The sequence below is a fragment of the Sminthopsis crassicaudata genome, chromosome 2 (genome assembly GCF_048593235.1).
Source record: "Sminthopsis crassicaudata isolate SCR6 chromosome 2, ASM4859323v1, whole genome shotgun sequence".
Classification (NCBI taxonomy): Eukaryota; Metazoa; Chordata; class Mammalia; order Dasyuromorphia; family Dasyuridae; genus Sminthopsis; species Sminthopsis crassicaudata.
In genome coordinates, this window is record NC_133618.1 from 322,691,717 (window position 1) to 322,718,386 (window position 26,670).

The 26,670-nt window shown below is 34.0% G+C and overlaps 1 protein-coding gene across 3 annotated transcripts; it reads left to right on the forward strand.

Annotated features, from left to right (window-relative positions):
- Window positions 1-490: 490 nt before the first annotated feature.
- On the forward strand, window positions 491-21,590 carry NAA30 (N-alpha-acetyltransferase 30, NatC catalytic subunit). 3 transcript variants are annotated; one of them, XM_074290215.1, is made up of 5 exons: window positions 491-579; window positions 1,341-2,139; window positions 8,143-8,266; window positions 12,096-12,151; window positions 20,863-21,590. In XM_074290215.1, the coding sequence occupies exons 2-5, from the start codon at window positions 1,342-1,344 to the stop codon at window positions 20,998-21,000; spliced, it is 1,116 nt and encodes a 371-aa protein (XP_074146316.1). In that variant the 5' UTR covers window positions 491-579; window position 1,341; the 3' UTR covers window positions 21,001-21,590. The 3 variants fall into 3 exon arrangements, with proteins under 3 accessions (XP_074146316.1, XP_074146319.1, XP_074146317.1); XM_074290218.1 differs by lacking the exon at window positions 491-579 and adding an exon at window positions 898-1,071; XM_074290216.1 differs by lacking the exon at window positions 491-579 and adding an exon at window positions 1,144-1,190.
- The last annotated feature ends 5,080 nt before the right edge of the window (window positions 21,591-26,670 follow it).

Sequence of the window (26,670 nt, forward strand, 5' to 3'; positions counted from 1 at the left end):
TAGGATTATTTTCTCTGTTGTAATCGCACTTTTTTTTTTTTCATTTTAGTGATCTGAGTTTTAACATTTAGCATGCGTAAGAACACCGAAGAGCTTTAAAACTTTTGCAAAACGAAAAGACAACGGAGGGGGCGGGGGGAATTCCTTTCCCGAGGTGTAGGACGTTTCTGTCGTTAAAAGCAAATAGCTGCTGAGAAAAGGAATCCTCCAAATTACCCTTCCGGACTAACGTGAAGCATTATTACAAAGCTCATGCAGGAAACCCCCAGCTTTCTCCCTCTAGCTCAGCAGGGAGTTTGGGACTTTTTCCTTCGCTCCTCCCCCATCCTATTACTGAAGGGAGCTAGCAGGCTAAACGTTAATATCTGGGCAGAACTTTTTAGGGAAAAATGTCACTAGCAGTCCGGGCTGGAAGACCTGGAATTCCCCTTACCCTGGCACGCCGGGGATGGGAGTGGAACCTGGAAAGAAGGGGCGGGGGCAGAGGGAACGGCGGGAGGAAGGGAAGGAAAGTGCAGCTCTGACCCATAGCCCCACACTCCGTACTGGTATTCATGCCCAGCAAAAGAGACTGGAAAGGTGAGCGGGGACACGGCGGCTGGTGGGAGGAGGAGAGGAGAAAGGTTCCGAAGTCGGCACGCCGCCCCAGCCCCAGAGTCCGGGGAGCCCCTCCCAGCGGTAGCTGGAGGAGGGGAAGGGAAAGGGCTGGCGCGACTACACCGTAGCGAGCGGCCTCCTACCCTTGCACTAGCTCAGGTGGGTCTGTCCCGCCTTCTCCTCCTCTCTTTCCTTTTGAGCACTCGGGAAGCCGCTAGGCAGGGAAGTGTCGTAAAGCTGGGGACAGGAAACTTTACCGGGGGGTAACAGCGACGGCGCTTTACGGCAGGGTAGGCTGAGTGAAAAAACTCGGCGGCGGCAGCAGCAGCAGTGGTGGCCGAGCAGGAGGAGGTGGTGGCAGCGGCGGCGGCGGCAGCGGCGCCGGCGCGGCCAAGGAGGAGGAGGAGGCGGCAGCGGAGGAGGAGAGGGAGGAGGCAGAGGAGGAGGAGGAGCGGCGGCGGGGACTGGTGTGGGGTTAGTGCCGAGGAGGCGCAGGGGAGGGGGGCGGCAGGCCGGGCGGCCCGGCCTGGGCGCTGCGGGAGGAGGTGGCGGAGGGTGCCGCCGGGCAGCTGGGCGGCGCTGTAAAAGGAGAGGTGGGGGGTCAAAATAAAGGGTCTGGGGGCAGCTGCTCCGGGAGGGACGGTTTCCGTCTTTGTTCCCCTCCCCTCCCCTCACCCTTTTCCCTTCACTCAGAGAAGCGGCCCGGACTCATGGGCTCCTCTCTCGGTCTGTGTCGCTTCTAGGATGGCGGAGATACCGCCCGGGCCTAGCAGCCTCCTCCCTCCGCCGCCGCCTCCACCGGCCGCGGCAGAGCCCTGCTGCCCCTTCCCCGCGGGGGCCGCCCCGATCTGCTGCAGCGAGGACGAAGAGGACGACGAGGAGCATCGAAGAGGAGGAGAGGGAGGCGGCGGCAGGGGCCGGGGCCGGAGCCCGTCCCGCGAGGCGGCTGCCTCCAAGGGGCACCAGCGTCTCCATTGCCCAAAGACACCGGCGTCGTCGCTGCCTCCGCCGGCGCAGGAGCAGCAGCAGCAGCTCAATGGGCTGATTAGCCCCGAATTGAGACACCTTCGGGCAGCCGCCTCCCTTAAGAGCAAGATCGTGGGCGCCGCCACCGACGGGAATCCGAGGGTGATTGCAACCAAAAGAGCTGGGCAGCCCCCCAGTGAGAGACCCCCTCACACTCTCCCTAATAATGCAAGAACTGCGCCCCCAAACCCCGCGGCTCCGGCTGCGGCTGTAACAGCAGCAGCGAGCGGCCTGGCGGCGGCCCGCAATGGACTGGCTGGAGGGACTGAGCAGGAGGAGGAGGAAGATGAATCGCTGCTGCTGCTCTCCTCGTCCCTGACAGCTGTCTGCAGCTTAACAACCTCCTCTGACAGGGAGGCAGAACCTGAGGAGGATCGGACGATACGATATGTCCGATATGAATCCGAGCTACAAATGCCCGATATCATGAGACTGATCACCAAAGATCTGTCTGAACCCTACTCCATTTATACCTATAGATATTTTATCCACAACTGGCCACAGCTATGCTTCTTGGTAAGTGGGTGGAAGGAGAAAAAGGGGGTGACCCCTCAGAGGATCCAGCCCATGGAGGGGAGGGAATGTGTGGCAGCTGACACATTCCCTGAACCCCTGCATTATAGTACAGAGTGCGGTGTGTAGTACGTGTATGCACACAATTGTTTGAGGGTTTTTTAACTTTTATTTTTAAACTCTCTTGAAGGTAAGAAATCATGGTATGTGGATGTAATGGAAGTTAAATGTAAAGAGATTGGGGGGGGGGAGGGGAAGGGCTTGTGTCATGTATCATCTAGTAATTCTGTTTTAACCACAGTCTTGAGAAGATCCATTCATCTTCAAAACACTTTCCAGTCATTACCTTTGAAAACGATTCTACTCAGATATCTGTAGAGAAATGTATCCAAAAATCTTTGTAGTGCTAATAGAGTAATCACAAACAAGTCTGATGAGCATGATTGTCTATAATGATGTGGCTAAGTTGAAGCATTAAATCTTACATTCTGTAATCATAAGAGATTTTTTTTTTTAACTTAGAACAATTAACTACATCTGGCATGGTTTTGTTTTAGCTTAGAATTTGAAATCAAAGGAGATGCACTTGTGTGTAAGAGAAAACCAGGTGTGAAATTATTACTAATTTTGTTTATTTTTTTATGTTGAAAATAAGCAAACAAAAAATAAGGTCTTCTGTGCACCACATACATCTGGCAAAAATGATTGCTGTGTTAAGTTAGCAAAATTTTCTAGTTAGTAGTGAGAAGATATATATATATGTATATATATATATATGTTGAATGAGATTTGTTTTTTTAATGCACTCAGTAGCAAACTTTTAGTTTTTATTAAAAAAATTCCACTCATGACAGTAAGTCATCAGTAAGTTCAGTTACAAGTGAAAATATATGACTTATTGTGTAAATATCAGTTGTTTTGTCCTGTAAAAAGCAGTATCCCCCAAAATCTTAGAACTACTTTATGATTTTGAAAGGGGAAACTATTAAATACACTGTTGTCCCCCCTCCCCACTTTAATGTAGTATTGGTAACTTTTACTTACTATTCAAACAATTTTCTGTTAGTTTAAAAGCTAATTAATTACTTTTGATGCAAATGGGCAGTTCCCATAGTGTTTTCACTCAAGTGATTTGAGTCAGAGGAAAGGATTTAATAATTCTTGCAAACTGTTTTCATTCTATCATTATATAGATTTAGGATTAGTAGTAGTTTCTTTTACTTTATGCTGAATCTGCCATTATACTATAGAACTTTTGGACTTTTGTTGTATTCCAAATTGATGAGTAGAGAAGGAATTACTTTTTAAAAATTACTCTTTACTTTCATTTTGTATTTTAAACATGGTTTCCTACTTTTGTTAGGAATAGCTGATAATTTCAGTTATCTTTTTTGTTATTCCAATAAAAAATACTGCTTAAGTTGCAGGATAAATTAAAGAAATAGCCACATCCCTTGTGGTAAGCTAGATTTTAAATGGAAATACCTTAAACTTTTTAATCTGTTTAGTTTTTAGACACAACAGTTTGTTTTCTCATATTCCATAGGACTGTATTGTCAATTCTGTAGGATAGGCTTTTGTGGTAGTTAAATAATGAATATTTATTTTCCTGCTCATTTTTAGGTACAAAGGCTTAATATCCAAAACTTAGTAGAAGACAAGATTTGTGCTTGCATATTTCAATCTTAAGGCAATGAAAATTGCCTAAATGAGTTCATTTAGAACTTGCTGTTAATTTCCTAGGGTTTTTAAAATTTAGCTTTTCTATTAAAAACTAGAGCTGTTAATTAATAAATGCAAGTTTTTAATATGATTAGAGGACTCAGGAAATATTAAAAATTTTTGATGGTATCTAGATTAATCTTTTCTTTTATCCTGAAATGAAGAAACTTGAACCCATAAAGTTTGTGACTTGACTAATATCATGTAGTGGCAATCCAAGGTTGGCAATCTCTTTACGACTAGATTGAGTATATCTCATAATGAAAATTTATATTCAAGAACAGATAAATTGGTATATTAGAAAGACTACCAAATGCGAAATCAGAATCTTCTTGTTGGAGGACACTTTAGAATTTCTCATCTAGGTGGTATCTGTACATGTATAGGAAGCTTTCCATTAAGTAATTACATCTGCCCTTCAACTGCTGAAAACAGCTACCATGTGTTCTCTAATTTCTTCAACCAGCGGATTGCTTCTTCAGATCTCAAGGCTCTTCTTATCTCTATTTTTCTCCTTTCATGCACTCGTTAGTTTGTCAATCACAGGGCCTTAGTTAAAATATGGGAGCTACTACCACTTGTCCCATCATAAGTATGTCATTTAGTTGCTCTGGGCTTTATAGTATGAAACATTTGGACAGTGTTATAATTAATGTTCCTTAGAGCTCTGGTTTTTTTTTTTTTTTTTTTTTTTTTCTTTTAATTTTGGAACTGTGTTAGAAGTAATTTGGTTTCATACCAGAATATTTTCTCTCATAAAGTGGCCTGTAACATTGAAATATTAAGCCATTTCCTTGTAGTCACATGATTATTATGGGTCTGAAGCTGGTCTTGAACCTAGGCTTTCCTGGCTCTAGGGCCAGCCCTTTTTTTCCACTATGTTGTACTGCCTCTTTTAAAGCCTGTGAATTTGTGAACATAAGTGAAATTGAATCCATTTCATGACCTGAACAACCAAAGGCTATTTTATAAGATTGCATGTTTGGCTACTCCAACAACTTAAAAACACTACAGCGTTCTTAAGATGTACTTAACTTCTAATGGATTAAAGAAAATAATGTGATACCACTGCATTGCTAGAAAAATATTATATATTTGTTTTTATAACCATCCTTGAATTTATCTAAAACTTTTTTGAACGTGTTATTTCCAATGTGTATCATTTCTTTTATAATGAGTTCTATAAGTATATATTAGATGCATAAAGTAGTACATGATCCATAGCTTTAGTTGGTCTTTCCCTGAATTTGTGGACAAGTTCATATTTGCCCAATTTATATCCTTTGTGATTAAGTTTCAAAGGATATTAGAAAAATCAGTATTCTGTAGTAGTAGATTGAAAATGCATGTTTAAAATTTTTTACTTTGGAATAAATGAATTCTAAATTGTTCAGATAGTTTTAATAATCTAACAAATTATTCCAAAATTTAAAAATAACATATACTTATAAGTTTCAAGCCAAAAGGATTTTTACCTTGTTATTAATATTTTAGTAAGAAAATTTTCATTTAAGTTTTAGGCTTTTTTGCATAAATTGGATTTTTGTTCTTTTAAATGATAATACAAGTATTATAAGTCTGCTTATTTCTGCTTGACTAAGGGGCCAGAGATGAACTGAATGAAGTCAAGCTAATTGTTACTAGTAAGCTGTATTAGACTTAGTGTTTTTGATGATATTAATATTCTCAATTAGGTAATTTTAGTTTTGAGATTATTATTATTTTTTGAGATGGATTTCTCAAGATTTTATTCATATAAACTGGGTTAATTTCAGGAGTTCATACTAATAAAGATTCATCTTAATTTTCTAGATAAATTATATGGGCATTTTCCCACTAGAAGGTTACAATTCTAGAAAATGATACTTATGTGACCTGGTCTATTTGTTCTTTGGAATGTCAATTTATGTGGATTAGCATCAGTCGTTTTCTTAGTAAATAGGTTGATTAAATCAGATTGTTTATTATTGCCTTTATTTTTTCCTTTTTGTCTAAAAACTGTATTTTTCTTTAAGTTAGATAACTTTTAAAATGAATAGTAATTTTCGTCAAATACTACTTTGTGTAATTGTATTTTTATTCAGGTCAAGTTATAAATATGCCATTTACTTTACTATAGAAGATATGATTTGTTTGGGATTTTTCATCATGGTTCCATTCAACAAATATTTATTAAGGCCTTTATTATGAGGGGGAGGGAAGGACAAGGGAAATACCAAAAAAAAAAAAAAAAAAAAAAATCTTTACCTTCAAGGTGCTAAGGTGCTTGCATTCCTCTGGGGAAGAACCTGTCATGATTATAATTCTTAATTCTCATCTTTCTGCCTCCTACTCCACCATCTATGTTTAGTATACAGAGTTTCTTCTGGAATGAAACTAACCATTAAATCTTAGTAGAGAAATAATTTTTGTTTGGAAAATCAAAATGAATCAAATTAATTTGTTTTGAGTTATTCCCCCCTCTACCCTGAGGCTGGGGGTAAGTGACTTGCCCAGGATCACACAGCTAGGAAGTGTTAAGTGTCTGAAACCAGATTTGAACTCGGGTCCTCTTGAATTCAAGGCTGGTGCTCTATCCACTGCTCGACCTAGCTGCCCCCTATTTTGAGTTATTAAAGTACAAATAAAAATTTTAGGATTTTGTTAGGATTAGATAATTTGGGAAACTATGACAAGAACTGAATTAGCTTATGTCTTATGAAATGATCAGATATATTTAACTGACAAGGAATTTAAGATAAAACATTCTCAAACAGTTCTCCAATCATATCTTCTATGAAGTTTCTTTAAAAAAAAGTTTGTAGGGTTATTTATTTAGAGATGGAAGATCCTCTAGTCTAAATCTTACTTCCTCCCCATTTGCATTTGAGAAAACTGAAAACAAAGAAGTTAAGAGACTTTGGGCCACTTTAGACCAAACAGGTTCCACTGTATCATACTGCTGCTAAAGATGGAACTTTTAAAATCAGGTTTCAAAACATTTCTTTAATTCATGGTGTTTTGTCTTATACTAAAGTCTGAACTTTTTCTGTCTTAAGAGCAAAATGAAAGATTTTAGAAGTACATCCTTTCAGTCATTTCTTTTCTTTTTAAACTTGATTCCATCACTTTTTGTTAACTGCAAAACTGAATTTTTTTTACCTGAGACATTTAGTGTTTTAAATGTTATATTATGAAATATTATATTAAGATGCTCCAGTATTCCTAAATATTTGTAAACATATGGATGTTTTTCTTAGTGATACAGATCATAGCTCATCCATGCCAGTTCATGGATGGGTGGAGATAGTGCCATGATGAAATTTGTTAGAAGACAACATGACTCGAACTTTTTGAGACTAGAATTTTGTGAAATATCTCTTCAGAACTACTTATTAGGATGCTTGTGAAATAGGCAATTTGTAAATTTTTTTTTTTTTTTTTTTTTTTTTTTTTTTTTTACAAAGCTCTGGAAAGCCTGAGAAGCATAGCAAGCTTAAAACTTTTTTATATTCCCCTGATGTTGAAATTTATACTGAAACTTCTTCACTATATAATTCTATCCTCAAAGTGTGCAAATTAGGACTGCCTAATTGGTGAGACTGTCTTATATGTGGTCTTTGGGGCACTTAAATAACTAAAACTCCTTTGGATTCAAAATACATATCTTAATGAGTTCTCTTCGTGTAGTAAAGGAGACATATTTGGGTACAACCATTCTCTAAAATGTGAATGGCAGATAACTCAAAAAACCATTTTTAAAGATCCTACTATGATCAAAATAATATGCTATGCATTTTTATTCCAATATGATTGCTCTTTCCAGTAAATCTGTCAAAGAAATTGAATATTAAGGTATACTATGATAAATGCTGACATTAAGTACTGAAATTAAACCTATAGTTCTACTCAAATGTCTTGAATCAATGTTTTTTTTTTTTTTTTTTCCTTTTTTATTTGTATCTCCTTTTTCCAAAAGAATGCTTATGGTTCATGCAAAAAATTATAATTCTTATTCATTTCATTGTCAAATTAGTAGTTACTCAATACCTACATTATGCAAGATGTGCTAATTGACCTGTTTTTCAGGCTGTTATCAAGAAGCATAGAAACTTAATAAGAAAAGTATGTCCCAGGGAGTTCCTAGCTTATAATTGTTAAGGAAACTGATTTGGTTAGTCTATTATTTACTATCCTAAGTTCTTACCTAATAATTGACATTCAAAGATTTAGAGCTATTTCGTTGTAGAAATGTATTATATCTGATGAGAACATATACTTCATAATTGTTCATTTATTTTTAAGGCCGTGGTAGGGGAAGAGTGTGTAGGTGCCATCGTTTGCAAGTTGGATATGCACAAAAAGATGTTCCGCAGAGGTTATATAGCCATGTTAGCAGTGGATTCCAAATACAGGAGAAATGGCATTGGTAAGAAAAAAATTTTTTCTTCATGTAGTTAAAGCAGTGATTGAGTATTTTTAAGTTTTGAAACCAAGGCCAGTGAAAATGAAAGTGTTACCTAGAAATGAGGTTATGAAACTAGGGAAAATAAGCTAATGAACCTAGTGTCGATTCAGTCATACTTAAGAGATCTCAATTTGACACTAAAATTTTACATAAAACAAATTAGAGCATTTAAAATTTTTTTTCTCTTACGCTGCTTTTCAGTTTCAGTTCGTACATATTTTTTCAACACCTGTGATATGCAAGACCCTGTGCCAAGTGCTTGGGATACATAGATAGGACATAGTCCCTGTTTCAGAGGACTGGGGGAGAAGTGCATATGGAAAAATCTATGGATACAAGAAGGGGATGCTAGTAGCAAAGGAGAGAGACAGGGAAAGTTCTAGAGCCCAAGTTTTAAAATTGATTTGAGACCCCATATGGGATTTTAATGAAGGGATCTCACAATTATGATTTGTTATCAGTAAATGTTTGATTTGTATAACTGTATTACATACTCTAAGTCATGTAAACATTTCTTGGGTGAAAAGGGGTCACAAGTTGTCCAGATAAAAGAATGTAGAGGGAAAAATCACTGTCAGCTGGAGAAGATTAGGGAAGATTTTATGTAAGAACTACCTCTCTAGTTGGATCTTGAAAGAAAACCTGTGAAGATTCTCTTCTAAGCCTCTAGAGCTTTTCCACCTATGAAAACCTTCAGGAACACATTTAAAATGTTTTTGTTTCTAATATATGTTGAGATTTCACAGAGTTGTGGTTGTATCTGTTACTTGTCCTTAAGGAAACTTTAATTTACTTAAGTTTGTACCTTAAATACCTCAAATCTGGATAAGATTTTTGTTCAGTGTCACCTGTACTAAATTATCACTAGCAACTCTCATAAATAAAAGCAAGACCTAGAAAGGTGACAAAGAAATAAAAATTGATACATTCTAAGATCTCAAACTTGTTTCTTTCTTTCTTTTTTTTTTTTTTTTTTTTTTGGTGATCTGTCAGAAATATATCCATAGAACACTGGGTTATTAGCTTAGTTTTTTTGTTATGGAGGAATCCATAGATTATCTGAGCATATTGGAAATTGATTTTTACCAGTAAGGCAGGAATGATTAGGGACTGAACTTCACGAAATTGAATTCAATAAACCTATGTCTACTATTTCTAAGTTATGGGGATTATAAAGAAGAAAAATAACATGCCTATCTTGGTTTTTTTTTTTTTTTTTCTTCACCCTCCAGAAAAGGGAGAAGAAATTAGGTGCATAATAATCTTTAAACTTTTGGCTAGTTAAACTAATAGAAAAGATGCTTATAAAGTGGCCTGAGAAAGGGAGGGGAAGATGTTCCTTCTGATTAGGATAGATCCTGAAAGGCATGTTGGAAGATCTGAGTTGAGCCTTGGGGAGTGAATGAATATATGGGAAAGAATAATTTTTCCTGAGCACAGGTTATAATTATAGGTAGTAGCGTAGAAATAAAAGGAAAGATGAGATTGAACAATATATCCAAGTAATTTCCATTGACTTAAAAGTCTGTTTGACTTTTAAGGGTTCACAGCTTGAGTATAAAGTACCATTGATTATGTTGCTGTTGGTGATGGTGATAATTAGCATTTATAGGGCACTTTGAGGTTTTGAAAGTGCTTTACAAATATTACTTCATTTTCTTCTCATAAATGCCTGAGGAAGTAAGTGATACTGTCCCCATTTTATAAATCATAAACTTGCTTAGGATCATGCCGTTAGAAAGTGTTTGCTGGATTTGAACTAGGAATTTCTTCATATCCAGCATCCCATCCATTGTGTCACCTGCATGTCTCTTTTTGGTAACAAACCAAGAGTTTTAGTTTTCTAAAACTTTCTGAGCTAAGTCTACTAATCATCATGAAAATTTGACATAATTGTAAATTTGTTAGAATGGACTAGAAAGTTATAAAGAAAGTTAAAATTTTATGATTTGGAACTTATTTTATAGACAGACTTATGTTTTTTATGTATTTAAGGAGTTGGTTTAAAAAAAAAAAAAGACTGCTATCTTTTGAGAAACTAATTAAATAAAAGCTCTTTTGAACCCGTTATGATCCATTTTGATATTATGAACCTTTTTTAACACTACTTAATTTTTATACTGACACATTTTTTTCAGTAAGATTCCAGAAACTATTCCTTTGAAACCTATTAATACGTTGGAATATTAATGTCAGTTTTTTTCCCTAGTTTAAAAAAAATGCAAGTATGTCAGTGAAGCAATAGGAAAAATTGCATGCAACTATCTTACTAAACAAAAATAATTTCACCATTTAACAAGTAGTGTGATGAGGTTTCCTATGTACTTTTTATGTGGTAACATGATTGATCTTTAATGAAGCTTATTTATAGAATGAATGAATGAAAAAGACATTTTTAAAGTGCTTACTAAGTGCCAAGTACTGTATTATATTAGATTTTGATTAGGAAAGAGAAAAGGGAAATATATCATTAGAAAAGCAAGATGAAACCTTTTCTCAAGTAACTCCTCTTCAAAGTAGAGGAGATAACATAGGATGGTTCAGCTACAGGATAGGTAGGAATGTCCAGAAGCACCAGACAGATGACAAGACTCAAGATCTTTAGGATGAATTAGCTGGCAGTGCCTGGGTGTTTGGAGGGTGTGGCATCAAGATTGATTATAAAATCTGGGAGAACTTAGGCTTTAGTAGTAGGGTAGACTATAAGACTTGCTCTGCTGTAAGGCATTGGCAGGATTGGAGTCGGGGAACCTTAAGAATATGTCATGGAAATTTCAGGTGTCCTTTCTTAGGGAGATGAGAATAAAAGGAGAATTGGCAGGAGGTTGAAAGAGAAGGATCCGGTAGCTATGATTACCCAGTACTTTGGGTAGGTTATGTTGATTTGAGGCAAGAATCTTCTAGGTTATATTTAAGGTAAGTGGTAAATTATGTTTGGAATAATATTGTTTTAAATTTTATGACATGAAAAAATTATTATGAAGACATTTTAAACTTAATACTCTTTCTGAAGCATACTTTATCAAAATATCAATAATTCTAGACCTAATTAGACTAATGCTCATGAAACCCAGTGGTTTGTAGGGGGCATATAGAACAGAGTAGCAGATCTGGAATCGAAAAACCCAAGTTCAAATGCAGCCTCAGATATTAACTAGCTGTGGGATCCTAGATAAGGCATTTAATCTTTGTTTACCAGTTTCTTCTTCTGTAAAATGAGTTGGAGAAGAAAATGGCATGCTACTCTAGTAATATCTTTGCTAAGAAAACTCCAAATGGACTCATGAAGAGTCAGACAGGACTGAAACAACAGATGAATAGGAGTCTGTTTTAGGTCATGCTCCCATCTCTAGTAAATCATTTAAGGATTCTTATTTTTCTTTTGTGATTCTTTCTTTCCAAGACAAATTCATTGAGTCAGAACTATTTCTTATCTATAAGACTGGCTAGTGATAGTTTATAGGTACCATGAATTTGTGACCCAGAATCTATGGAATCTTTGTGGGTTGTTCATTGAATGTTGTCAGTTTAACTTAGTAAAATGCCTATGGCTTCTGTAGTGTTTCAGTTATAGACATTTTCTGATCTAGCCACATATTTGGTCTAAGGTCTATAAATTTAAACTTTAATGTTATATATGACAATTGCTAATTAAATAAGTTAGTTTTGGGACTGTATCCAATATAGACCCTAGCATTTTGTGTTTCTTCATTATTCTGAATTCTGTTACTCAGACTTTTAAAGAAATAACCTGTATTTGTCTTCACTAACACTGTAATCTATATTCTAGGTACTAACTTGGTTAAGAAAGCTATTTATGCCATGGTTGAAGGAGACTGTGATGAGGTAAGTCTCTTAATGTTTAAAAGCCTAATTTCCTTGAAGGATCTAAATAATTTTAACTTATTAAAGTTAGTGAAAACTAAGAAATGTTTCCTACATTTATACTTGGAGATATCAGTGGAAACTTAAATGAAAGCCAAAAGTCAGATTTGATGGTAGGTATTTTCAATACACATTTTAAAAATAGGATGACTCCTATATATCTTTTTCAAAAAATTATTCTTGTCTTACTTTTCATGGGAAAATGTCACCGTTCAACCAAGGTAGTTTATATTGAGTGAAATTATGTAAAGTCCTTTATAAACTTCAAAGAGCTATATAAATTTCAGTTATTTTTATTCTATTTGATATATACAATCTTTAATTTTTCTTTAATTATTTTTTTTCACAGTCAGGAAAACTGCCTACCCCAGAAACAAGGCATCTTTGGAAAAAGCTTTAATGCAAAACCCGTATAAATTGAAAAATACCTATATAGCTCACTGCATTTTTACCTAAAAAAGCATTTTTAAAAATTTTAACACTTAATCTCTTGCCAGGAGACATATAATAAATGATTATTGACAATGATTTTGTTATTGTCATACTGTAATGTCACTATGAAGATACACTATGGCAGGAGATGGAAGTGAGTCAGTAATCTGAAGTATTTGTGTTAATAACATCAATTTGTTTAGCACTTTATAGTTTAAAAAGTAATTTGGCAGTTAACTCTGAATCTTTACAATAAATCTTTAATATTGAAAGAGCAGGTATTATTATCCTCATTTTGTAGATGATGTAATGGAGACTGAAGTTAAATGACTCATCAAGATTACATTGTTAGTAAGTAGCATTGAAATAAATTCAAAAAGCAATCTTTCAACTCATAACTGTACTGCCACTTCTGGTAGTAAGGCACAATGGAAAGAGAACAGCATTTGGGGACAGAAGACTCATCGTTCTTGCTTTGTTAATTACCCATTTCTTTGAGTCACTTTGTTAGGCCTCAGATTGTATCTAAAATGAAGTTTATTTCTAAGGACTTAGGTAGTTCTAAATGTTTATAATCCTAAAAATGTAGGAAGACGTTCAAGGAGGGGGGGGGGAGGTGTCAGAATCGGATAGATGGCAGATGATAAATGAAGAGGACTTTTAGTTTGGACAACTAATTCTTTACTTTCCCCCACTTTTGCATATCATTTTATATAACATTAGGTAATTTTTCTTCCAGAAGGTTTATTTTCCTGATTATATGGTTTGTATAAGTTACTATTGAAAATTAAATTTTGAGGAGGCCCCAAAACTATTCTGTATAACAGGGAAAACAAACAAAAATTCTGAAATTTAAAATCATCTGTGGATAAAACTTAAGTCGGCAATTCATGTGAAGGGAATTTTAACAGTTGACTGCACAATTTGAAAAATTGTTAACTTATACTTTAAGTTCAGTAGACAGATTATATTGCTGGTAACTGAAATTTTGAGGAAAAAAATGGAGATCTTTGATAAGCAACGAAGCTTTGATTTTTGCCTTATAGCCTTGGTGGACTGATCATTCTATTAGCAAAACAAGTCAAATTTCATATCTATATATGACAAATTGTAGAAGACTTGTGAATGTAAAATATTTTCCAATCTCTGATAGAGGTAATTTCTAAGGACTACCTAGAAAACAAGGAATGTTACCTTAGTAAATAGTATAATTACCCTACTCTTAGGTAGTCTTACCTTTGGTTCTTACTGGTTAATGCATAAGCTATTTTTCTTTGAATGTTCTGAAAATTTTAGTTGGAAAATATGGTTTCAGATAAGTTCTTATATATTATCTTTGTGTTATGTTTTATCTGAAAATTATTCATTATTAGTGGTTTATTTTTCTATTGCTTTTAATCCAATAGTCATTAATACTGTGTGATTGAAGTGTGAAAAATGCCATAGGATGTTTAGTGTTGTTCATGTTTTTATATTGAGGTGCTCCTTTTAAAGTTGAAATGATTCTTTTTCTGTGTTGGACAGTTAGTTTTCCTATGGTAAAATGAATTATATAAGTAGATAGAGCTTTTCTTTCTAGTCCTGTAGGACTCCTCCATCTTATCTAAGAATTTTTTAAAATTCCAAGTGAAGGAAGGTACAAATTTGAGGTGAATTTGTGAACTAATTCTTGGGAGTCTTGACAAATTGTTTTAGTCATGTTTGTTTTCTGAGGTTTCTAATGTATTTATTGGTAGGGAGGTTCAAGAAGTTGTGAAATTTTAGGCATTTAATATGAAAAGTGTATATGTTGTGAAATAGAAAGGATAAGTCAGACCATAGGAAAAAGTATGAGGAAGATTTTAAGGATGCAAAACAAGTTGCTCTGTTGCAGCTTTAATAATCTAAATGTAAATAAAGAACTTATTTGTAAAGAAATAATCTTATGTTCTCAGATTGTAATAGTTCTGCATATAGTCTTAACTGTAGAGGAGGAGCATTTGAATGTAACTCTATATAGAAAATAGTCCCTAGACATCAATGATACTAAAGTTGATGGAATGTGGACCTCATTGTTCATGACTTTATGAACACTTTGGAATAGCCACAAAACAAAGGAATTCTACAACTAAATAAAAAAAATGAGAAATCCTTCTGTAGTGATAGTATATATGGTACTGGACAACCTGCTGATTAGAGAATGTCATTTTATCAAGAAATCTTGTGCCTACTTCTGTGAGTTGACTTTTTTTAAAAATAGGAAAAAACATATATGCATTATGATTTAGGTTTTATCTATTTATGAATAGCTTCCCAGTTTGAAGTTTTTCTTTTTTTACTAATTATTACACAGATTTTTTTTGTGTGCTAAAAGAAGACTGTTAAACATACTAAATCCCTTTTATTTTACATGTGCAGAACCAAGATTCAGTGGTTAAGTAGATTATAAAGGGCATACCTAGAAAGTCCTTCATACGATTTTTTTTCCTATATCTTTTATATATTTAGAAAGTCTTTGTCATTTGTATATGTAGACTTTTATCAGACTACTGGAAAACTGATAAGTTGATTTGTTCATTTACCAAGAAGTTCTTGAAGGCTTACTATATGTCAAATGTAAGTTGCTTCAGAACACCCCTGAGCTGAAAGAGAATGGCAAGAAATAAGAAGAATTTGAAGGGCAAACTTCAAAATGAGTGGAAAAAATTGGAAAGATTATAGTGTAGACAAAGTAAGTCAGCAATAAGCTAAGTCAAAAACATCAATGATCACACAAATCAGTAACTTTCTTCCAAATATGACCATACATTACAACAGCGTCCTGAAAACTAACATCTTAGCGATATATAAATGAATAGAAAATTATATTGTAAAAAGAGAAAATTTGTCCTTAAGACAAAGGGCTGCATGGCTTCATAAACTTGAATTAAATTAATCATGTGAAGCTTCGGCTTGGAATTGGTCATATAACAGCATGCTTTAGCTCTGACTAATAAGAAGGTGTTTATACATTTCACATATTAGAGTGAAATGTTCATTATTTCAAGGGAATGAGTTGAGAGATTACAACATGATGAAAAGAGCTCTTTGGTTCTAAAAAACAAATAAAACTTACCTTCATGGTAGCCATCTACTTTTACAAGTTCTTGCCCCTAAATTTCCCAGAAAGGACTGGAATGTTTAATGAGTAATTGATCAGCTTGACAAACAACCATTTCTTTTTCAAATTACAAACTTCTTAATATATATACACTTTCATAAGGTATGGACTATTTTGGTAAAGACATTGGACTTGGAGTCAAAAAACTTAGGTTTATATCTCAGCCACTTAGATATGGAATCTTGAACAAGTCATATGAACATAGATTTGGACTTCAGAGATTCTCAGTCCAGCTCATTTACTTTACTGATGAAGAAAGTGATACTCAACTTACTTGACTTGCCCAAGATCATATAGGCAGTAAAGGGCAGAGCTTAAATTTGAACTTTTTCCAATTCCTGATTTTTTTTCCATTGTCATACTACTTTTCACCTATCCTCTTTGTTTCTTAGTTTCCTAATGTAAAATGAGGTTACTAACACATTATCTACTTAAAGCTGTTAGAAGGATCAGATGAAATAATTTTTTTTTAAGTTATAAAACTCATTTCAAGGATTTTGTTTCATTGGAGTGTACTTTATGTAAATAGACTTCATGAGTTTATGTGACAAATTCTTTCCTCTCAGCCCCTTCCCCAATCACTTGCTGGCTAACTTCTGTATGTGACTAGGCTGGTCCTTAGATGATAAATGTAGCCCTAGACCAAGCCCAAAATACACCACACTTGTGTATTTTGGGGAGGATTGTCAAATATCTAAGGCATAGGTTAACTTCTGAACTGTTATAAAAATGAAAGCTGTTATCATCATTGTTATTTTTAGATTAAAAGGTATCCCAGAAGTTGTAGTGCAGTTTTGGAATATTAAAGCTTAAAGCTACATCAAGATTTTTAGGACACCTTGTATAGTTATTTTCTATGGTAGATTAAATTTTTTAAGTGTTTTGAAGTTAGATTTTTTTTTATTTTTTTTTTTTTACTGAGGCAATTTGGGGGTTAAGTGACTTGCCTGAGGTTACACAGGTAGGAGGTATTAAGTGTCTGAGGTCAGATTTGAACTCAGGTCCTCCTGACTTCTGGGCTGGTGCTCTATCTACTGTACCAACTAGCTGCCCCAGATATTTTTTTAAAAAAATAAAATTTTTATATCTAGATATATCTATGACAATACACAAAATTAAAATTTCTAATAAATTTTAAGTTACATATTGCATGATTTTGTAATATTTTTGAATTAAGAACCCAAAAACCTTTATTTTCCTTGCCATATAGAAGTTTTTAATACCCCAACTTGGTAGTGCCTTCTTTCTATATTTAGATTCTAAGTTTAAAAAAAAACAAAAAAACTGCAGAGGTTTTTTGTGGGGAGGGAGAGCCGCAAGGCAATTGAGATTAAGTGACTTGCCCAGGGTCACACAGCAAGTGTTAAGTGTCTGATCCGATTTGAACTCAGATCCTTCTGACTTAGGTGCTTCGTTTGTTTGTTGCTGTTATTTTTTAACAAGAGACTACATAAATCAATTTTGAAGTATAATTTTCTCCTTTAAATGGTATATGCTGACCTATTGTGCCATATTTCCAATTTTCTGTTCAAATCTTGGCCATTTCCTAAAACACAATTTTAGCTAATGTTGTTTTCCACAATAGAAAAGGTCATGCAGGAAGCATGAGAGAACTATTTCTGATAGCTTATACTAGACTTCATATAACAAATATTAGAGGAGGCTGTACTGTATAGTGACACAAGTTTTTAGAATCCATTATATTACAAAAGCAAAGTGATGTTGTACAATAGAAATTGTACTTAGTTTGGAGTCCAAAGTTCTGATTTTGAAGACTTTCTCTATTTTGTGTAACTGTGGACAGATCACTTAGTTATTGGGCCTAATTTTACTTAGTTATAAATGAAAGAATTGGATAAGATCTTAATCTCTTTAATCTATGACACATTGATCATGATTGAAAGGAGGATTTAGGGAAACATTTTAATTTAAGTTGTAACAAAATTAACAAAAGGCCCAAATTATTTTTACTGTGTAATGACACTATTCTATTTTTATATTTGAGTAAATCCTTAACTAAAAATAACATGTATTCTTAATTTGTTTTCCTGTCCTTGACAAAAACAAAATACCAAATCCTTGTCTCAAAATGAAAGTGTTAGACTAGTCTAGTAATCTTTTAGGTCATTTCTAACTCCAGATTCTATGATTTTGTGAAGTAGATTTCTTGATGCAATATAGTTGCTAGAGCAGGAACAGAATAAATTAGACTTAGGAGTCACTAAAGAGTCTACATAAATGCCAAACCATTTCCCCAAAAAATTGAATGATATTTTTGTTTGTTTAATCAATTCTTTCATTGAGAACTGCAGTTTTAGCAGTTCTTGATGTAGTTTTCTCAACATATCTCTTAATTGTTTTGATTTGGTACTCTTAATAGTGACTATATGATAGAGTTACAGTGAGGGATTTACCCAATCTTCTAATGGGGAGAACAGTTCAGATTGCTGGAAACCGAATTCTATTCCTATTATCAGAATTTTAAAAAATAGTTTTTTTCAGTAAATGTTTATTAAATGTCTACTATATATAAGTTACTAATTGATACTGAGAGTACAAATAGAGTGAAACAATTCCTATAGTCAAACTTAAATTCTGATAGGGTTCAGAGGCTTAGAGATGGGGTGTGGCGTGCCATGTGTGAGGAGCACACTGGATAGCAGAGCCTGGGACGGGGAGTGATGTGTAGAATAGGATTGGAAAGATAGGTAAAGACTGTTGTGAAGGACTTGCAAAGCCAAACAGAGGAGTTATATTTGATCTTAAAGGTGCTAGATAGTCACATGCTCAAACTTGCACTTAATGTCACTTACTTGGGCAGTTATATGGTGGGTAGAGCTGAGGCGGAGATGCCAGGTAGGAGATTTTTGCTGTACTCTAGGCCAGGGATGAAGAGAATCTAAATTAAGTGGTAGCTGTGTGAGTAGAGAAGAGTCAGACAGGTAGATGTTAATGGAGGTAGTTGCAGTATTTGACAAATGATTAGATATTTGAGGAAGGGAGATGACAATGAACTGGGAAACTGAAGAATGCAGTGCTTTTATCAGAAATGGAAATGCTTGTAAGAGGGGAGAAAATGAAATTTATTCCATTTGGAAGTGCTGAATTTGAGATGCCTCTGGATATGCAGTTTGAAATGTCCAATAGAAAATTAATAAGGGCACCCTGAAGCTTGGGAAGAGCCTTAAATATATAGTTCTTTGAATTATTTGCATAGCGACCAAACTCAAAGGAGCTCATGAGATTCTTGAGAGAGAGAGAAGAGAAGAGAACCTCAGAAGGTGGGAGCATACCACTGTTTGAGGGTGCGCTATAGATTATAATCTAGCAGACACCAGAGAGTAAATAGTCAGACAGTAAGAAAGCCAGGAGAAAGTAGAATCATGAAAACTAGGGAGAGAAGGATGACTGCTTTTCTTTGATTCTTTCCTTCCCTCCCAAGTAAATTATCAAATCAGTATTTTTTAAATGAACATAAATTCTTTGTAGGATGTTTTTTCTTTGATTTTGACGCACTGAGCTGAAGGATTTGGGATCATATATTTGGATTTAGAGTTGAAAGGGACCTTGTAGGCCATCAAGTTCATTTCATTTATTTTATAGCTAAGGAAATGGAGAGGAGGAGAGTGATATCCTAGGTTATAGAAATAGCAGTAAGGCTGAAAATCAAATCTAAATTTATATTACTTTTAATATTGTGAAGTTCATGAATTTTAAAAATTATAATCTTAAGAACACATTCACTTGTCAGTAAGCATTGATTAATCATTTGTGCAATGCAATTCTGTGCTCAGTACTGAAACCTTAATAATATGGACTTTTACTGTCAAAAATGGGAGAAATTTATTGATCTTCATATGCTCTTAATTTTTTACATTTTTTTTTTCTTAGTGAGACTTTTCAATAGAAGGTTTAGATAGCATTTAGCCCAACCCCGAAAACTAAGGTCCATAGCAGATCATATAATTGATCAGTAACAATGATAAATTACAAGTGTGGTTTCCTAGTTCCTTTATAACTTTTGATTTTGCCATAATATCTCTTTTATAAATAACACACTTTTCACAAGTTCAAAAATAAAATTACCTAAAGTAATAATAAAACCTAGTAGGAGCACAAATAGGTAGTGATTTTCAAATTGCTTGACCATTTCAGGGCTTAGAAATGAATGAACTAGTAGTCAGAGGAGGTTGTTAAAACATATAAAGCTTTTCTCCTTATGTCAGCCTGACAAAATAAAACTTTTCTTTCTGATTGATTAGCCATTATGACAGCAGAAGTCATTATTAAATTGTATAAATCAACTCTTTTTATGCTGCGTATACTGATGATAGTGAAAATATAAAACCATTGATGTAGTAAAGCAAAAGATAGCCTTATGCTGTCTTCAAAAAGCTGTCTTCTATTTATAGATTAGGATGTGGTGATTGACCCAATATTTTATTTCAGGTTAATTTTAATAAGTTAATATTATAGGTACTGTTTATTTACCTCCCCCCTCTCCAAATAAATAGCTGCTAGCCTGATATATACAAATATTCTCTTAAGGGACAGTACTTAATGACAGCTACTGGGCTTCTACCAGTCATATCTCAATATTTTATGAAGTAAATGAGAGAAATATATTTATATGCTCCAGTTGAAAGTCAGTTGGTTCTTTTTCACTGACAAAAGAAATCAAGTTGAAGCATTACTTTTGAATTCACCTTTTTATAATAAGATAAAATCCATAAAAAGAAGAGCACAAGAAAACTAATGGATAATTCAAATGAGATTGCAAGTAAAAACCTTATGCTACATCTCTGTTGAATTTTGGTATATTTATTTTCCAGGCAAATCTTAGGCTTTGAGTTAAATTATATTTTGTTAGAGGAAATAAATAAAATTCCTTACATCTTCTTTCTCCTTTTTTTTTTTTTTTTTCCTAAACTGTTTTGCTTTGCTTTCTGAAAGTTTTTAATGGAAGAAAAACGTGCCAACTTCATTGATTTTTCTATTAAAGACATTCAGATCACTAATGCTGTCAGATTTGTCAGACAGTTGTTTTTGTGTGACATTACTTTTTACTTAACTAATAAAGCTTTTTCTTATTTTTTTGAAGGTTGTCTTGGAAACCGAAATTACAAATAAATCTGCTTTGAAACTTTATGAAAATCTTGGTTTTGTGCGAGATAAAAGGCTGTTCAGATACTATTTAAATGGAGTTGATGCACTGCGTCTTAAACTATGGCTGCGTTAAAAGAAACTATCACATGAAGGAACAACTTCCAACAGCGCACAGTCGGCCTTTGCATGCAATGCAATTTGTACAGAATTGCTTTGCAGGTGGATTTCATAATTTCCATGCAGCTCTTACCTGTCAGTGTCTCATTGAGTGTCGCACATATTTGTTGCACTATGGCATGGCACATTTGTTCTGAATTAAAAGATTGTTTCAAACTTCGAGTTTTTTTGGTACCAGCAAGATGTGCCAGTTGCTAGCCAAGATTGTTTGTTCATTTGCAAGTCTACTGACAACATTATATACACAGTGAACATTTTATCACAGAACCTGTATGTGGAACATAATTTTTGTTCCTGAAAAAAGCCAATTTAGATTGTAAAATTCTCTTAAGTATACTAACATTTCATACAAAACTTGCCATAGTTTTCTGGGGGGGGGAAAGCTTCAATTTTAGGTTTTATTTTTCAATATTGAATTTTCCATTTTTGAATATTGGTACCTCAGTGATTAGTGAATGAAAAAAGTGTATTGTAGGGTGGGGTGTGTGTTACAACAAGTAACAGTAACAATTAAATTGCGTCTCCCAGTGCCTGTATAAATAAGTATATTTGTCTTCATCTCTAATTTTTTAGTGCATGCTTTCTTTTTTTTCCTTTTAAAATGTCTTTGCAAGAAAACTGCTTTTATTTAAATTCTGAATTTGATAATAAATTATTTCAGATTTTATAATTTGGATACTTTTCCCAGGCAAGAGACAGAGCTATTCTTATACATGAAAAAATAGAAGCTGTTTGGAAAATTCTCTAGTAGTTGCTTTAAAAAAAAAAAAAAAAAAAAAAAAAGGGAGGGTGGAGGGTGGGGTTGGGAGGGAGAGATGTAGGTGAAGGGGTTGGGAACTTGAAGGCTCCAGTACATTGCTGGGTTTGGATGCACTTTTTCTTTTTGATAGGGATTTTTGGACAGGAATAGAAAATTAATGTAAATTGGTATGATTTTATTTAATCAAAATTATTGCTACGAGCTGTAGAAAACAGCTTTTATAAAGCAGTTGGAACTTTTTTTCACTTGATTTGGATTCAGATTGCTTTGGTGTTCTAAAATGCTTTGATTTTCAGTTCTTGGTCTTGGAAATAAATTTCAAGGTGTATTTTATCTATATCAGCTGCTTTTTTCCCCCTCTAAACTATGTGAGCAAGTTCTAGGGGAGGATGTTTCTATTCCTCCTTTCCCCCTTCAAAAAAAGGGAGAAGAGTATACATCTTTTTTTTTTTTTTTTTTTAACAAGTTACATGGATTTTGTCCAAAAAAAAAAACAAAAAACAAACCCATCAATCATGGTGATTGATCACCATGTGATCCACCAATCATCATTGGTTACATTGTATTTCGCTAACTTGTCAATTGGCATGATATAACAGCTTGTTAAAATAAATTCATTTTTCAATTTTAGGAATAAACTAATGTTGGTTTATTCCTATAACTGGAAAACCCAAGTATCCTTGGAAAAGGGATGCACTCATTGAAGAATGTTCTATAGAAAACATACTTTTTTCAAAATTCAGATTTGCCTTACTATATTTGTACTGTTAGGATTTGGTTTTAATTTAATTTTTTTTTCTTAAATCACTATAATTACTGTACATTAAAAAAAAAACCCTACCTCCATTAATATTTGGAAAAAGTTCCACTTTCAGGAAAAAACTAATTTTTTTTTTTTTTTAAAGGAAAGCTACTCTTTGCTCAGTAGAGTGTATTTGAAGTGAACAAGCACTTTCAAATGAAAATTTCAGTTTATATAAATATATGGTGAAAAAAAATTCTGGTGGGATCATTTGTCTTGGTCTAAAAAGAGATTTTATTAAAAGTGCTCAATCCTATTAGGCTTTATACACAGAACATTACGTACATTAAAAAAAAATAGGTTTGGTGTTGGTGAATCCATATAACACTGAGGGTGACAACCTTTAGAACAGATGGTTTTTAAAGTTAGTTTTCTTTTAAATTCTGGCATTTGATAAGAGTACCAATCATAGTGGTACTTTGTATGCTTTAAGGGAAGTTGAACTGAAACGATAGATTGATTGAACAAAAGTCCTTAAACATAGTTTAGTTGATGGTTCAGAGGTGAATGCTGTAATAAGCTAATGATTACTTAGTCACACACAGTTGTAAAGAAGGCAAGATGTTATACACAAATCAAATTAGCATTGCCTTGTCAGACCAGTAAAATAACGAATATAGACATTTTTTCCTTTCAGATTGACCAGTTTCATTGAACTGACTGAATTGGTTGTTGGCATTTTGTAGACAAGGCCTTAATTAAATGACTGAGTTAGAAAGTCGCATGATTATACAATTATTTAACATATTCCATACATGTTACACTTTTTTTTACTGGAGAGAAAAATTATTTTACCCAATTGAAACAATTGACCCATAACAACCCTCTATCAAAATTGAGTAGCATTTAAAATGAAATTTTAAAAAATAAATTAGCATTTCCCTCATAATTTTTTTAATATTAGATATCCATCATTTTAAGGCATTGGACTAAAATTTGAATATAATTATAGTATCATTAAGTTTGCAAATGACATTGAAAACCACATAGCTAAAACTGAGCAAAATGGGTACAACTTTCTTTTAAAAGTGTTGCCTGTTAAAGATTGATAGTTTGACAGTCTCTACACCTAATGTAGTTTCATCACGGATTATAAAGAAGCTGTACATGTTAGCATTAAAGAAGCTAATAGGTATGTACTTGATGTGTGATCTAAATCTTGCATTGAGATCCACATACTTACAAGGTCCCAATTCAGAAAACATTGCAGTAGTATTTCAGGTTAAAACTAGCAACAACAAATTGTTAATTTCCTTTTTTAAATTTTGTTTACTTTTTTTTTTTTTTCCTCCCCAATGGTCTCCCCATTAGCTTGACAGGTCTACACAAGGGAGTTTGTCTTTGTCACTTAGGTTTTAACTTAGCACTGTATGCTGGCATTGGCTTGATGTGTAAGTCTGGATATGTGTATCACAGTGCTCCCAAATCATGAAATTCCTCATTTTCCAGTAGTGGAGACATAATCTAATTGGCATAGTGCATCAAAATTATTTTTCATTGCACCATGACATCAGTACAATTGAGTGCTATAATGTTACAGGGCTGTCAGGTTTGTAAAAACATAACCATAAATTACATTGGAGTTGGATATGAGTGGGGTATCTATAAAATATCACGTGTATTTCAAAAATATTGAACTGCTGTTTGATTATAATGCTGCATTATTTTCTTCTGTTCCTATCCTTTGGAGAAAGGGATTATAATGAAGTTTGAAATGTGCAAGCTGTCTAAACAAGATGCAGTCAAATAAAACATGGTTAAGTTGTGTTTGCATTTTTCTTTTAAATGCAGATGTGTTTTTTTGTGATCTGGAAAGCTTGGTTTTTGCCAGGTAGGAAAATGCCCTGATCCCTCCCCACTATTTCTTAAATGAATCAGAGACTTGCTTATAGAGAAAAAATAATCATTCACTTTCTACTTAAAATAGTTTTACTTAAACATTTTGAATATTAATTATATTAGCTTTATTTTCCAAAAGGAGTGCATGAAAAATGAGCCATCTACATTGAGTATTATAAGTTATGCCAGGTGCTTTTGCTCTGCATTTAACACTCAATTGTTTCTATTATAAATATTTTTTACTTTTTTGTTGTTGAGTTTGTTGCTAAGGTACTTTTCTTATATTTTTGTTTACACAGAAATCACTAGACAAGTGACTTGTCAACTGAGACTTCAAGATAAAAAAAAAGGCAGACGCTGCCTCAACAAACACATTGTAATTTTTAATGATTTTAATTTATTAGTGTTAAAGTGAGAATTGTCAGTATTAATCATCAGTGGGAGTGTTGGGTGAGTCTTGGCCTTTATGTATGAAAAATCCTCTTGTGATACTGTTCAGTAATCGTAGAAAAGGATTTGGATATGCAAATTTTATTTACTGAGATTTCAGTGATACTAGATTTTTCATACATCCAATTAATGTTCTCAGTGTCAAAATAATTAGAAAATGGAATGTAATCTTTTGCAATTACAGGTAAAAACCAATGTAAAATGGTTAATCCAAAGATGTAGTAATCTTTCAGAAATCTTTATTTAAAAAAAAATCCTTAAAATCGATGTCTTAATGAAATCTGTTATCTTAATAGAACTTAGTGGTACTTTAATTGCTGTAAATCCTCACTTTGAACATTGATTTTTGAAGAAAGTATTTGAGAATAGGCTATTAAAAGCCCAAACCTTTCATCATTCATTACTTGTAAATTAAAAATATTAAGTTGAAAAAAAAAACTGCCTTTATTAGGAGGAAAAATGTGTAGTTAATTCTCATTTACCTTGATAATATGTTTGGCATAGAACTTTTCTGTCTCTGATATTGAAGGTTTTGTGACTTAACTACCCAGAGGCAGGGCCTTATTTTTGGTTATGTTGAAGTTATATGCTTTTCAGAAAAGAAAAAAAGTACAAAAACCAGCCTTAAGTGCCTACATTTTACTTCCTATAATATTTTTTATGAAATGTTTTCCTTTTAAATCTCTACCCACAATATTTAATCTTAGAAATTTTACATTTTAGATAAATTTTTAGATACTTTAAACTGTCATTTTTGTAGAGGTGGACAATTGATAGTATAAAGCATAAAATGTGTAGCATGTGACTAATGAATTGTAACACACCCTGCTGATATTGTTGGAAATTAGAGTTTTCAAATTATAGGTCTATGGCTGATTAAAATTCATTTGGTTCATCTCAAATAGTTCTTGGGGTTAGTGTTATCCTGGCATGATGTTAGAGCATAACACCAGACTCCAGTTGGTCACCTTAAGTAATACCTGTGCATTAAATCACAAGGGCACAAAGTCAAATAGTGGGTGATAGCTTAGAATCACTAACAGCTGGTCCTAGGGGGAAAAAAACCCAAAACATTTAAAGCACAAATTCTTTTAATTTTGAATCAGTTTAATTTTTGTTTATAAAAGACAGTACATATTTTACATTTTTGAAAAGCCTAGTCTTGTTGAGGGGGTGGAGGTATATTTTGTCTGCTTTCTAGCACTCTTAAAAACACTTGGTTTTTCAACTGCTCAAAGTTAAACTCCTTTTTAGTGACCTTTTCATTTACATTATATATTTGTCATTTATATAGTTTTTGGTCTGCTTATTTCCTACTACATCAGTTCATATGATCTTCTAGTGTTTCTCTGAATTCACTTTTGTAATTCCTTACTGGATAATATTCCATTACATTCATATGCCACCTTTGTTTAGTCATTTGCAAGTTGATGGGTATGCACTTTGTTTCCAGTTACCTGCTACCATAAAAACTACTGCTGTGAATATACTTGGTACACAGTGGGCCATTGTTTTTCTTTGACTTCCATGGGGGAGCGTTCTAGCTTTTAATCAAAATTTAAACTATTTCAATAGGGTACAGTCATTTAATAATTCTCTCCAACTACTAAAAGCGCACCTACTGCGATTGTGAAAAAAGTGAGATGTTAATATTAAGTTGGAGAAATTAATTCTATGACATTTTTTATTTGAGGAGTGTTATATGCCAAATAATAATATACAATGTACTAGATAATGGATTTTCTGTTATAAGATAGCTGCTGTTCACTGTGTGG